Source organism: Aquila chrysaetos, chromosome 2, assembly GCF_900496995.4.
Source record: "Aquila chrysaetos chrysaetos chromosome 2, bAquChr1.4, whole genome shotgun sequence".
NCBI lineage: Eukaryota > Metazoa > Chordata > Aves > Accipitriformes > Accipitridae > Aquila > Aquila chrysaetos.
Genome location: NC_044005.1, coordinates 70602670 through 70616785, shown reverse-complemented (window position 1 = coordinate 70616785; position 14116 = coordinate 70602670). Strand labels below are relative to the sequence as shown.

General features: G+C 37.6%; 1 protein-coding gene across 1 annotated transcript in view; it reads right to left on the bottom strand.

The window, feature by feature from the left end:
* Window positions 1-14116, bottom strand: part of RNGTT (RNA guanylyltransferase and 5'-phosphatase) — a 188769-nt gene that overhangs the window by 56034 nt on the left and 118619 nt on the right. Inside the window, exon 13 of the mRNA XM_030001580.1 lies at window positions 7219-7319. Coding sequence (XP_029857440.1) covers window positions 7219-7319 — 101 coding nt within the window. The remainder of the gene's footprint in view (window positions 1-7218; window positions 7320-14116) is intronic.

Genomic DNA, 14116 nt, shown 5'->3' with positions numbered 1-14116 from the left:
TTGGGTGAGTTGACTCTGGAATTTCCCATTCAAGCAGGCCAGCTGTCTGCCGTACCTGCTTGCCTTCCTGCACATGGGAAAAGTATGTCCTCATGCATTTTGAAGAGGCCATCTTTGAAGATCAACCAGCTCTCCTGGGCCTCTCGGCGCTTTAGGGGACCTGCCATGGGATACTACCTACCTGTTCCTCGAAAAAGCCAAAGCCAGCCATCCTGAAGCCCAAGATCACGTCTCCACTGCCTGCTCCTGTCACTCCTCTCTCAGATTCTACCACCTTACGGTTGTTTAGCTGGGGATGGCATCAGCCCTCAATTTCCATATTCACTAGTAGCAAGAAATCTCAGCTACATGGCCAAATAGGAATAAAATATCTATCCAAATGTAAAATAGGACAGAGAAGTGCATGGGAGATAAGAAAATTTGAGAGGCATATGGTATTTGGGAGCTTTTCTTGATCTCACTTACAGATAGAAATGGATCCTTAACAGAGTGGATAATCATTATGATAGCTGACACAAGCAACTGGAAAGACTACTTTAAGGTGGCAGCTAGTTCAAGAAAAAGGAACAGGGTCTATAAAACATACAAGGCTACATTTACATTCCATTTTGCAAGCAGATAGATAATTTTAGGATGATATGAGGCAAAGCTTTTAAAAATCTGCAGAAATGAGTATCTAAAGTAGAATAATTATCTGACAGATGGAGATTGCCCAAGGCTGCCACTTGAACATATAAAAAGATGAGGCTGAGTTCGTTTTTGAAATCCAACATTAGAAATTCCAAGAGCATCCTGAGTATTAGTTGTGGAAGGTACAACATTATGTTCAGTGTACCAGAGTATAAATAGAGGTTCGATTCAAAGCCTTACTTTGAAAATATTTTTTAAAAACTGAAGCGTTACAAAAATATTTTAAATATCCTCATATAATCAATATAGCATAAATACTTACAGCCTAATACCTAGGTAAAATGTCTATCTACTAGTTTCCATCACAATGCCAATGGTGGCAGTTGCACATGCACATTTCTACCATGGTAGTATTTGTGCTTCCCCTCCCCGTGCCACCACGCTGTTCCTTCGACAGTAACATCCTCCCTCTAGCAGTTTGTACAACCCTGCCCCAACATTTCTTCAGAACTAGTAAGACCTACTCTGGTAACAACTGAATGCCTGAAGGTAATAGCTAAACAAATTACTGCTTTACTTTCATTTGCAACTCTCACGATTCCATAAAAAGTAAGTAACTTCAAAGCACGTGCTTCCTTTAACAACAGTACAACCATAAATGCAGTTAATATATTCAAACCTGCACTCCTCCTGCTGTCATCCCACCACTGCATCTTTGCATCTATTTGCAACATCTTGTCCATATTTGTTCCATAATTGCTGTGCAACATCATCTGCATTCTGCCTCATAACTCCACTGTACTCACCAGCAATACAGCCTCAATCTTGACTGTGATCTTTAGAGGCTAGAGGAATATGGGATTATTATTTTTATCGCCAGGGTACTATTTGTAAAGCTCCCTTCTGTGACGGATGGCACACATAAGAAAAAGTTTGTGCTCTTTGACAACGGGCATTCTGCAAACAGGTGAGAAGGCAAAGAGCTCACAGGCCAAAATGACAATTTCTGAATCACATAAAAGGGGGAATGGAAAGAGAAGAGGGAGCAACAAAACACGGGCCAAACAAACCACCATGTCACTTCTGCAGATCTTAGCTGATTCAATTAACTTTCATGATTTTTCAGCCAGTTACCAATTTTTTTTTTCAAAGCAGAAGAGTGAGGAAGACTAGCTTACAAAAAGAGTAAGCCACCCTGTGGCAGACAACATAGGTATATGAGAACAAATCGAGAACATCACAGTTATTTTGAACCAGCTGCAGCTTTCCTCCCTGCCCCACTCCCCACCCCCCCCCAGAAGCTCTTTCTAATTTACAGAACAAAAAGGGCAACATCACATCTAACAAAAGGAAAACAGTCACTTGCCTGTAGTCATGACATCTCTATCTGGTTGTTGATTTGTAATTACCAGTGTATCCAAGATTTTAAGCCCCTGCTGTCAAGATTTGAAGGCCCGGCTGTCCTTGAATGTATTGTACTTTATCTTCCACTTTTTATTACTTGACAATGCCCAAGCTAAACCGAACTTTGCCTAAACACTGTTCATTTAGAGGTTTTTTCCCCATGTGGTCTACTTAATCATGGATATAATAAAAAAAAAAAAAATATAGACTTGCTACTAACAAAGAGTTCATGTCTACTTCAGATCACTAACTTATTTTTAAAGAAACAAGCCTTTATTACTATTTCTCTCTTAGAAGATGAGTAAAATTCTTGATTCTTTCCAAGACTTCAAGGTTCTATATAAAATTTATATTATTCTGTGATTTTTAAATGGTATCAAATTGACCCAGTAAGATATTCATTCAAAGCCAATAAAACCAAAGCCTTGCTTGTAATTTGATTTTAGCATGTCTGATTCAGATAAAATTAAGGAACTTACACAGGCTAATTAAAAAACTGTAAAAGGAAGCATGGACATTTACAAAATTCTGGTTTTGAAAGCTACCGCAAATCTGGCACTACGTAGACATTTTCAGTTGATATTTGCGACATTTAAATAAGGCTCAGAGTTGGTTTGGGGTTTTTATTTTTTTAAGAAATATTCTTAGAGTCAGAAATTTTGGGAAAGAGCATCTCTACTGTTTAAAAACAGTCTTCTCTAATATAACTGAGATACTGCACACAGCTATTAAATGTCCTCCACATTCTCTTCTGATAAGGTCATTTAACTTGTAGGTCATTTGGAAATACAGCTGATGTGCTTAAGTCCCTGTTATTTTATTTTCTATGAGTATCATTGTAATTTAGGAAAAATACAAGATACTGTTGTATGATCAAAGGGCTCCACTTCACATTGCTGTTGTGAGACCATTATCTTAGTAAACCTGAAATGATAGAGAAGTTCCAGGAAACGGGTCTACTTTTTTAAAGCACATGTCATGTGAGGGCTTTGCAGTTCAACTGATGTGATTCACCAGAGATAAACAACAAAGTACTCTCTTGTTTAGCTGATTTAATAAGTTGTTGGTTGTTTTGGTTTGGTGTTGGGTTTTTTAAATATTGATATGACAAGAAGAGATTGAGAGTGGAATTCTTGCAAACACAATATAAAGAGAGTTAATCTAACCATCATCCTGATGCTTGGACAGGGTGGACTATGACAATACACAGGGGACAATTACCATGGCTCAGCTGATAAGCTGTAACTCACTAAGGTGCAATAATGCAATTTCTTTCAAATATGTGCACTGAACAGGAGTGTCAGGATTAGGTCACTGAGGTTACAGAAACCCTGCCTTTCTTTGGGATGCAATAGTATTTTTTTTTCTTCATGTTTATTCTTTGTTATGCAGTCTCCATCTTTATAGGGAAGTTTATTCGAAAAGTACTTCATAGATCATAACGCAATGCTTCTTTTTAATTCAATGGCAAAACTGCCTCTGATATCAATAGTGAAATAACTGAACCCTAGATAAAAACAACTGGTCATTCATCCGTAACTGAACTACATCTGGGGTGAAACACAGCAGCTATTTTGCAGTTAACATTGCTATTGCAGACTCATCTATGGATGGAAATGCACAACTAAAAACACAGGGGAATTTTAGGTAGATGGAAAATAATCACACTATGTCGTGGTTTAACCCCAGCCAGCAACTAAGCACCACGCAGCCGCTCACTCACTCCCCCCCCCACCCAGTGGGATGGGGGAGAAAATCGGGAAAAAGAAGCAAAACCCACGGGTTGAGATAAGAACAGTTTAATAGAACAGAAAAGAAGAAACGGATAATGATAATGATAACACTAATAAAATGACAACAGCAATAATGAAAGGATTGGAATGTACCAATGATGCGCAGTGCAATTGCTCACCACCCGCCGACCGGCACCCAGCTAGTCCCCCGAGCGGCGATTCCCCGCCCCCACTTCCCAGTTCCTATACTAGATGGAACGTCATATGGTATGGAATACCCTGTTGGCCAGTTTGGGTCAGGTGCCCTGGCTGTGTCCTGTGCCAACTTCTTGTGCCCCTCCAGCTTTCTCGCTGGCTGGGCATGAGAAGCTGAAAAATCCTTGACATTAGTCTAAACACTACTAGCAGCAACTGAAAACATCAGTGTTATCAACATTCTTCTCATACTGAACTCAAAACATAGCACCGTACCAGCTACTAGGAAGACAGTTAACTCTATCCCAGCTGAAACTAGGACACACTAAAATCTGGCAAACTCCCTAGAGGTAACTCCTTTATTCACACGAAAAATGCACAAGATTGTTTACAATTGCTCAGGATCTCAATTACATATGCTATCCAAAAGACATGTCCAACAGCTGACAGTGCTCTAATCTCATACTACTGAATAAATAATGCTCCTATAAGCTTTTTTTCACTACTTAAGTGAACAGGGAACTATAAATACAAGGGCTGCATGGCTGGAGTTTTGCGATACAGGTTCAGCCTGTATCACTACTGACTAGGCTGTAAACTGTGACAAGATCACACACACTTGTAGCACAGCTTTAGATACATCTGCATTTCAAGATTTAAAGATAAGCCTGTTAATCAGAACAGAGGACTTGGGAAATTACAGACAATCCCCGTTCTCATTGTTTTAAGCTGCCAAATATTTGAGATCAATACTTTGACTTTGGCTCCTCATTTGTCAGTAATATATTTGTCAATAATATTTATGGAAATAGATAGATAGAGATCAATACAAAGCCATACCTTCTATTTGTGGAAATATTATTGCTTAACTGTGTCAAAACAACACACAAATTCTGTAACAGTACTTTAACCACATCTGTATTACTCTGCTATCAAATGCATGCCAGATTTCTTTTTGGATTACTGAAGAAGAAAACTTTTTTTACCTAAAAGGTTGAAACCAATATCAATCAATGCTTGCCTTTAATCTTGGGGGGGGGGAGGGGGGGTCAGGCAGGAAGCCTAATGCTGTCATGTTAGAATTGCCAGTAGCAAGACATTCAGTTTATCAAAACAGAATTTTTAGTTGTATCACAAATCAACCATTTTACTATGATAGTGCTCAGAACTCAGGAACTGCCTTTTTACAGTCTAAAATTAAAGATGTTTCTTTTAAAATTCTAGTCAACAACTTAAAAATTGGTATAATTCTGATGTTTTCTCAAATGAGTTCAGATTTTACCATGCGATAAATTGGATACTCAAATTAACAAATAAAGCAGTTAAACCTGGAGTATTTCATTCATTGTTTGTGTTTAACTGGGCAGAAGCTACTGTTTCATAGGTCATTACTTAACATAAATACCTCTCTCCCAACAATGGCAAATTATTATTTTCCACCCAGTACTTCATTAACTTTTCTTTTTGCTGGATGAACGCATTTCTGTTACTAATAGCAGTCAACCGTTATGTGAGATGAAGTAAAACGTATCTGGAAGAATTGTATTTTATTTATCACGTCAGATTTCGAGAATTATTTCTTTCTTGTGCATGTGAGAGGAACATAAACATTAACATATTTAAGTATTACAGTATTTACAGACTCACTCAGATAATTATTTCCACAATATGTGCAATGTATTTGTTTTCACATAGCTGGAATACAGTAGAACTTTTATAAATGTTAGAAAGTGTTTCCAATTCCACAATGGATCAGGCATTCTTTAATAACTTGCCACTAACTGCCCAACATTTTAGAAATTGTTTTTTGCAGGCTCATATTTTATAGCCTTTTCATGTTCTGATCAAATAATCTATGACGTAATATATTAAACCTAGCACAACAGCACTGACAGTTTTGTAGTTGAAATCAGTGATAACTAATCAAGCAAATACTCCTTTTTAATGTGAAATGAAAAATCTGTTGTGTTTTGCTTCTGAATCACAGGCTACTACTGTATATTTATAAATTCCAGCAGAAGTCATAAGAATACTGTAATAAAAATAACATTTCTATCAAATAACAGGTAATTTGTAAATTTTTTTTTACAGAGATCTTTCATATTACACTGTTCTGTGATTTAAATAAAAGCCAAACAAACCTGAAATGTTTGTAATGAGCTGATTATCTGAAGTCAAAATATTCCTGTATATTCTCTGAAATAGCTATGTTGTTACTGAGGACTTAATATTGCATTTTCAAACACAAAAATCTGAATAGATAATGCTGACATCATGAAATGCTCAGAAGTTAGCAGTTGAGTACATTTTGCAGAATAAACCCCATATCTTTAAGGTACTCTCTATTCACCAAATATATTCATTAACATGACATGCAAATGTCTAAAAGTTAGATGGACCATTATTAGCTCTCTGGAATACATAAGCAATATATTAATTAATTGTTTAATCGTATTGAGTTGCCTGTGGCACCAAGAAAAAGAAAAGCTAAACGTCAGTATTTCAAACTGTCAGTTGAAATAAGTCCCAGATGTTAAAACATTAAGCAACCTAAAAATCAATTAAATTTGTTTTAAATAAAATCTTTTCCAAGACAAGCTTTAATCTAGTGACTCAATCTTCCCCTTCCCCTCCCTGGCACAACTGAACATGCAAATTGCCCCTCTTTAATATGTGCGATGACTGAACTAGGCAAATAGTATGTAGAACTGATGTACTATAAAGATTTACATGTCGTCTGCCATTAGAACTCACTATTTTTGATTAAGATTTTAATGGTTTTAAAAACAATACCGAAGAATACCTGTGGAGTAAAAATGTTAAGTTTTGTTTTTCTCTAAGAAAACAAGTGCTGTTTGTCATTGTGCAGAATTCTAAAATGGAAGAAAGCTTAGGTTATTATGTTGCATAAAACCAATGGAAAATAGTTATTTTATGTAAGAACTTAAGCTAATACAGCCTGCCTACTTTCTAAAAAAAATAAGGGGTAGTGCCAAATCCAAACAGGACTTTTTACTTTTTTTAAGAAATTTTATGAAACTGAATTTAAGAATGAGTAGATTTATATTATAAGCATGTGCCATTGTCTTCAGTACAACACTGATTACAACAGTTGCCTGTATTTTCAATGACCAAATTCTACAGAATATAGAAAGGCTTAGCCCCAGGAAGTGTCAAGAAATATCAGAGGAGAGATTAACTGCTACGGGACATTCACATGAGTGTTATACATTTAAAAAGGGAAGAGATTACATACCCCTCTCCACCAATTCTTGTTATCTTTAGACGAAAATCAACAGAGTTCAGGCTGGGTGGCTTCCATTTCAAAATATCATCACATCGACCAGGCTTGTATTTCTGAAGAAAATTAAAAAGCAATTTAATTATGCTTATTGGTTTTCACTGGTTTTAAAAGTAACAATTCAGCATTTGAGACTATATTAGCTGTCTCTAATGAATTACAATACTTAGTGACTGAAACAATGAATTCCATTACCACCAAGGTAGTTGTGCTTCGCTACCTTATTTGCTTCTCCCTTTTAAAACTGCTTAGCACTGTAGCCAAGCCACTGCATGTAATAAAAAGCTGAGAATGGCAATAAAAATTAGCATACTTCATTATCTCTCACTGGCTAATGGAAAATTTCATGAAAGAAAATAAGACAGCACAGTAACAAATGAAAACACTGATAGGACATACATAAAAATACATTTAAGATCATCTCAACATTTTTGAACAATTTTATGAACGATATTTTTGTTATCCATGCTATTGGCTGACACAACATGAAAAAGCCAGCAGTCACCATACTGCCAGCTATCAGAAAGGCCCATCAGAAACATGTTCTTTCGTACCAAAGGAATTTGAGTTATGTAAAGATTAAAGAACATCATGACATACAGGAACATAAATAAGGGAACATCTGTTGCCTAAGAGAAAGGATACACACTTGAACCAAAAGTTGCAAGGAGCAATTTTCTCTTAAATTAGAGCTTTGGTTTCTCATGGTCCCTTCTATCATCTGCTTTGGTTTACTAAGCTGCCATTTTGTTCATCCTCAGCTAATAGTAAGAGCCAACCTGCTAACCCTTTCCTTACTAGAATATTTTTAATGGCAATGGAGAAAATCAGAACATGACATAGGCTAACACAATAGGGCAAAAGTAAAAGAATCCTTTGGAGATGCACAGAATGAGCAAATTTAGTTGTTAGATACTTATTAATCCACAATGAGAAAATTTATGCAATTTTACCTAAAAAAGCCCCAAGAACATCCAGTGTCTTTTGGTAACACAGCGATCACTAGCATCACATTGCACCCATGTTGTGCTAAATATTTGCAAAATGCAAAATTTACTCAGGATAAAGCTAACAGTTCTAGATCTAAAGTGACAAAAGCAGATGAAGAATTTTCTGTTTTCCAATTTAAGAATGTAAAGTTATTCTTTCCAAAATAAATGCAGCATATCTTGCTTATCATTTCTCGATGAAAAGATGGTGTGTGCCTTTTGCTAGATAGTAAGTAAAGGCAAGCTCACATAACGGAAACCCAAATTAGCTCCAAACATTTTTAGCCATAGTTCTCCTACATATGACAAAAACAACCTACTAAAAGCTTCTTCTGGAATTTGAAAGTGGCTGGCTAGAGTGCAACTTCTCTTATTTTTTGATCACGGCCCTTAGAGCATTTGAGAGGGACAGCTTCAGGCGTTCTGTCCTGGTTCCCATTCAGGGAATTATAAACCCGTTCCAAACATCCGTATTAGAGTGACCTGCCCAGCTTACTATTCTAATCATGCACAGCTCTGCACTGAATTTCTCCACAATCTTCTCCTCAACATCTGAATAAAATGTAAATTATTTATCCTTGTCCTTAGGGCAACATACAGGAGCTGCTTCTGACACCTCTTATCTATGCCTGCTTCCTTTCCACATCTTTTATTTTATTCCTTCCCAGCTATCTTCTAGTTGAAAATTGACCCTTGGAAAGCAACTTTCTTCAATGGTCCCTCACATCTGGAACTCTTGCCAAATCTAAGCAAACATCTTTGTTTCACTCGAATCAGAAAACTGGTGTCGTGGTTTAACCCCAGCCAGCAACTAAGCACCACGCAGCCACTCACTCACTCCCCCCACATCCAGTGGGATGGGGGAGAAAATCAGGGGAAAAAGAAGCAAAACCCACAGGTTGAGATAAGAACGGTTTAATAGAACAGAAAAGAAGAAACTAATAATGATAATGATAACACTAATAAAATGACAACAGCAATAATGAAAGGATTGGAATGTACAAATGATGCGCAGTGCAATTGCTCATCACCCGCTGACCGGCACCCAGCTAGTCCCCCAGCGGTGATTCCCTGCCCCCACTTCCCAGTTCCTATACTGGATGGGATGTCCCATGGTATGGAATACCCCCTTGGCCAGTTTGGGTCAGCTGCCCTGGCTGTGTCCTGTGCCAACTTCTTGTGCCCCTCCAGCTTTCTCGCTGGCTGGGTGTGAGAAGCTGAAAAATCCTTGACTTTAGACTAAACACTACTTAGCAACAACTGAAAACATCAGTGTGTTATCAACATTCTTCTCATACTGAACTCAAAACATAGCACCCTACCAGCTACTAGGAAGACAGTTAACTCTATCCCAGCTGAAACTAGGACAACTGGTAAGATACAGAGTGATAGTAAAGTTATGAAGTATGGGTTTTTTCTTTTTTTCCTTGCCACCCTGTTTCCCCTTCATATGGTTTCCATGCTGTAACATCAGCAGATATTTGAAGAAAGGTGGTTGCCTGTACACCTTTCCAAAATGGGATTTAGAAAGGTATTTTTTAAGCAATTTACAAAACCCAGAAAATCTTTCAGCAGTAAAGAAATATTCCTTTAGTTGCCACCATCCTGCTATTCCCTCCCTCATTTCTCTGGTTCTTTTCCATTCACCAGACGTATCTTAAAATCCCAAGGATTTCTTATAGTAATGAAATTTATCTTGCTCCTCAGGTCTTTCCTCTACTTTCCCAAACGAAAAATCTGCTATCATGCAGTATGGTGTTAACAACATTTAAGGACTCATGCTATACATACTAACTGATATAATTTTTCTATATACAGATTATGTATTTAAATACAGTCTGAATTATTTACATTCAATTTTACAGAAAATATTTATTATTTTATTATATATTCAATTGGTTGTGTGCATTGAATGTGAGAACTATGATAAAGCTAGTTTGGCACTGCAATTTCTTTTTCAGTTAACTTTTCCTGCCATTTGCTTGTACTTATACCTGATACAGAGAGATTATGGAATTAAATTCTATAACTTTTATTAATAAAAGTTATGTCCCAGGAATAATAGGACAAAATACAGTGTTCGCAAAGACATTACCTTGTCTCTCATCTGCAGTTTCTAATCTGGCCAAAGAAAATTACTACTACTAGCTATTTACTACTTAGGTCAAAGAAGAATTATGGGGAACACTTCAGTTTGTGACAAATTTCACCACAGACAGTGAAAATTTAATTTATGAAACAACTGCTACAGCAGGTATGAAGGAACACAGGGTAGAGCTGAGTAGCTGAAGTTGTTGGAACAGGTGTGGATTTTGCTGTATGGAACAGAAGATTCATCTTAATGGTTGCTCTTAGTCTTCTAGCATGACTGAGGTCTTCAACCATTCCATAAAAGTGACATTTGTCAATCATACATAAACCCTAAAATCTTGTATTAAGCCTCTGTGTGGCGTGGCTTCTAATTTTTTGACTTGCAATAATCTTCCAAGCAAGATTACTGGAGTGTTTACAATGATGGATTTATTAATATATACTCAAGTAATCAATTTCTTTTTAAGCAGTGGTCATATTTTTGAGACCTTATGAGCTACTAAGACTAGATCCAGTCTAATTGACTTCAGAAAACAATCTCAGATGGTTTAACATATGGCTCCAAACCATCCTTATCAATCCTTTAAAAAGAAGATAAAGAGAGGCTCATAGTCTTCAAGACAGAGGAAATTTTCTCTTTTGCATCAGTCAAAAAACACCCCATATTTTGTGTCAAAAGGTAAATTTGGAATGCTTCTGCATTCATGAGTAGTAAATATTTATAAATAAGTAAATATTTATGAAGTCAAAGAGGGTAGATTTAGATTAGACGTAAGGAAGAAGTTCTTCCCTATGAGAGTGGTGAGGCACTGGAACAGGTTGCCCAGAGAGGTTGTGGATGCCCCATCCCTGGCAGTGTTCAAGGCCAGGCTGGATGGGGCTTTGAGCAACCTGGTCTGGTGGAAGGTGTCCCTGCCCATGGCAGGGGGGGTGGAACTCAATGATCTTTAAGGTCCCTTCCAACACAAACCATTCTATGATCCTATGGTGATATTTCCTCCCAACCATGAACAGGAGCCTTACTTTCTGGAGTGTCCTGGTTTTGGCTGGGATAGAGATTCTCTCCCCCATCCCACTGGGTGGGGGGGAAGTGAGCGAGGGGCTCCGTGCTGCCTAGTTGCTGGCTGTGGTTAAACCACGACATGGAGGAACAGATAATAGAATTGAAACATACATGCCCCATCTTGAAAACTAAAGACCAAGATTTCTTCTGAGCAAGGTGAGAAAATTCGAAGGCCTTTAAGGGAGGACCAAAGGCTTTTCTGAGGATTGCAGACTCTGTCCTATTTCTATTTACTTCTGCCTGCAACATAAACCCTGAAAACGCTAGACGCTCCTTTAGGAAATGAATTCCTATTGACATGAAAAGAATGAACCAACCTCTCTGAGTCACAGCACTGAAATCCTGAGGAAGAGCTGCATCCGATCTATATAACAACCTAAGAATGGCCTCACTAGAGCTCTAGTGTCCTGACTCTGGTAACAGCATGTGCTCAGGGAAGGTGAAAAACAGGGCAATCATATATGATATTTTCTACTGCTACTCTCTGAGAGACTACCCATTTTCAAGCTCAGAGACTGCCTGATGTGGATGTGATTCAAATATGATTCCTACATATTTAGTGATTTTCAGTTTCCCCTGCATGAGCTCGTCTAGCTCCCCAGTAAGAGCATGTAAACCTCTACCAGCTGTAAAAGCCTGCAGCACAATGTTTCATGCACAGCCTGACTACACTGCAAGAAAAACCACCACCTTTTGTTTATTTTGAACCAGCTTTTGTTGGTTTCAAAGACTTGCACTCTCTAGGGCGCATATTAAGATGCTGAACAATCAAACCCCACTGCTTCTATGCTACTCATGGGTTCATATGGTTCTATATGCATGCAAATACACTCAACTCAGAGGCTGTCGTTTTAAACATGTGCAGTTACATTTTTTTTCTCCACGTACATTACTCTACATTTAATCTACATAGAAGCTTATGTGCTGTTTTATTGCTCAGCCACCCAATCTTGTAAGGGCTTACTATAATTCCCCACATTTAGCACCAGCCCTTGCTAATCCAGCAAGAAAGTGTCACTTTACAGTTCATCCCATTTTCCAACTTGCTTATGCGCAGTACAGGTGACTTCCCTCCCTGGTGAGGATTGAACAGTACCCCATCCCTTGACTCCTACTTTTTAACCAATTACTTATCTGTGCAAGAACCTTTTCTTTTAAGTCCCACATCTGCTTTAGTTTCAAGAGTTTTTTGTTAGAAACTTTGACAGAGGCTTTCTGGAAGTCTTAGTGGAGAATACCATCTGCTCCTCCTCAAATGATTTTTGATCTCTTGGTTGGAGAGGCATAACCTTCCTTTCAAAAAGGCACGTAATTTTCCCCAACTGTATCGTGTTTACCCAGGTATGAACTACTGTATTCCTTATCATAGTTTCTACTCCTTTGTCCAGTACAGACATCAAGCTTACAGGTCTTACTTCTTCCCTGATCTTCCGTGACGCCTGCCCCCACCCTCAGTTTTTTTAATTGGCATTGTATTTTCTACCCTCATATGCTTAGGCACCAGTGTATATATTCCACATAGGATCTACTATAGGATTTTTTCAAACTCTTTTTCCAAGACTGACAACGTACATTCTCCTAAAAGTCAATATGAAATGAACTTCACAACAGACAGGAAAAACTATTCCAAGATCAGTAATGAAAAGCAACTTTTTGACAGGATATATCTGCATACCTGTAATTGCACTGCTGGATCCACAATTTTGACTCAAGTTTAATTATAAAATTAATTGGTTGGCTTGCTTGAAGGGGAGTGGGGGAGGGTTTGTTCTTTAAGATGGAGTTATCTTTCTTGCCTTTACCTCTAGAACCAGCACAGTGTGAAACAAGCCTCAGCTAAACTTTTTTGTCCTATTAATAAAAAAATTGAGGAAAAATTATCTCTACCACACTTGAAGTTAGCCAAAGAGATTTTGCCTAGAAAGTGATGGCAATAAAAATACACTTTTGACTATTACACTTAGTTTTGACTATTGTCAAATAACACCATTCACAGCAGATTCATTAACACTGAGCACCTGGTAAAGGTAACAAGCAATTTACCTGTGTCTTTCTGAAGCAGTTAAAGGCTTAGATAAGCAATCAAACTTCAAAGCCTATATCAGGAACAAAGCCTATATCAGCCCCCAGACTACTTCTGTTACCACAAAAGACAGAAATTCACAGAAATTTAGCTTAAAATGAGAATTCGACCAAAGGCCACATTAATAATCCCTGAGGAGGAGACTCATTTTTGTAACGGGTGAGTCCATACACATGATACAGCAGTAGTAAGTTCTTAAGTTTGAATGCTAAGTGCTAAATCAATTTCTTTAAACATGATCTGGAGCCAAACAAGAATTCTGCTTGTTAAGTATGTGAAAACTTCACCTTAGATGAATCATTGCATACTGCAGACCTGTTCTGCCTAAAGTTATTCTATATTCTAATTCCAAAACAAAATGTGAAGCAATCTGTCTGAGATCAAACTACTCCCTAGCATTTTAAATATAGCATTCATAGCAATGATATCCTCACCACCACCCCCCGACAAATATGCATGTACACGACTACTTCTAAAACATATCAGGTCCCATAACATCTCAAATACAAAGTTCATGCTTCAGTCTGAAATCTTTCAACCTAGTCTAACCACAGAAATTAGAACTCCACACCAAAAATGTACATTGGCAAATCAGAACCTATCTCAAATAGCTTTAAAGGATTGGAC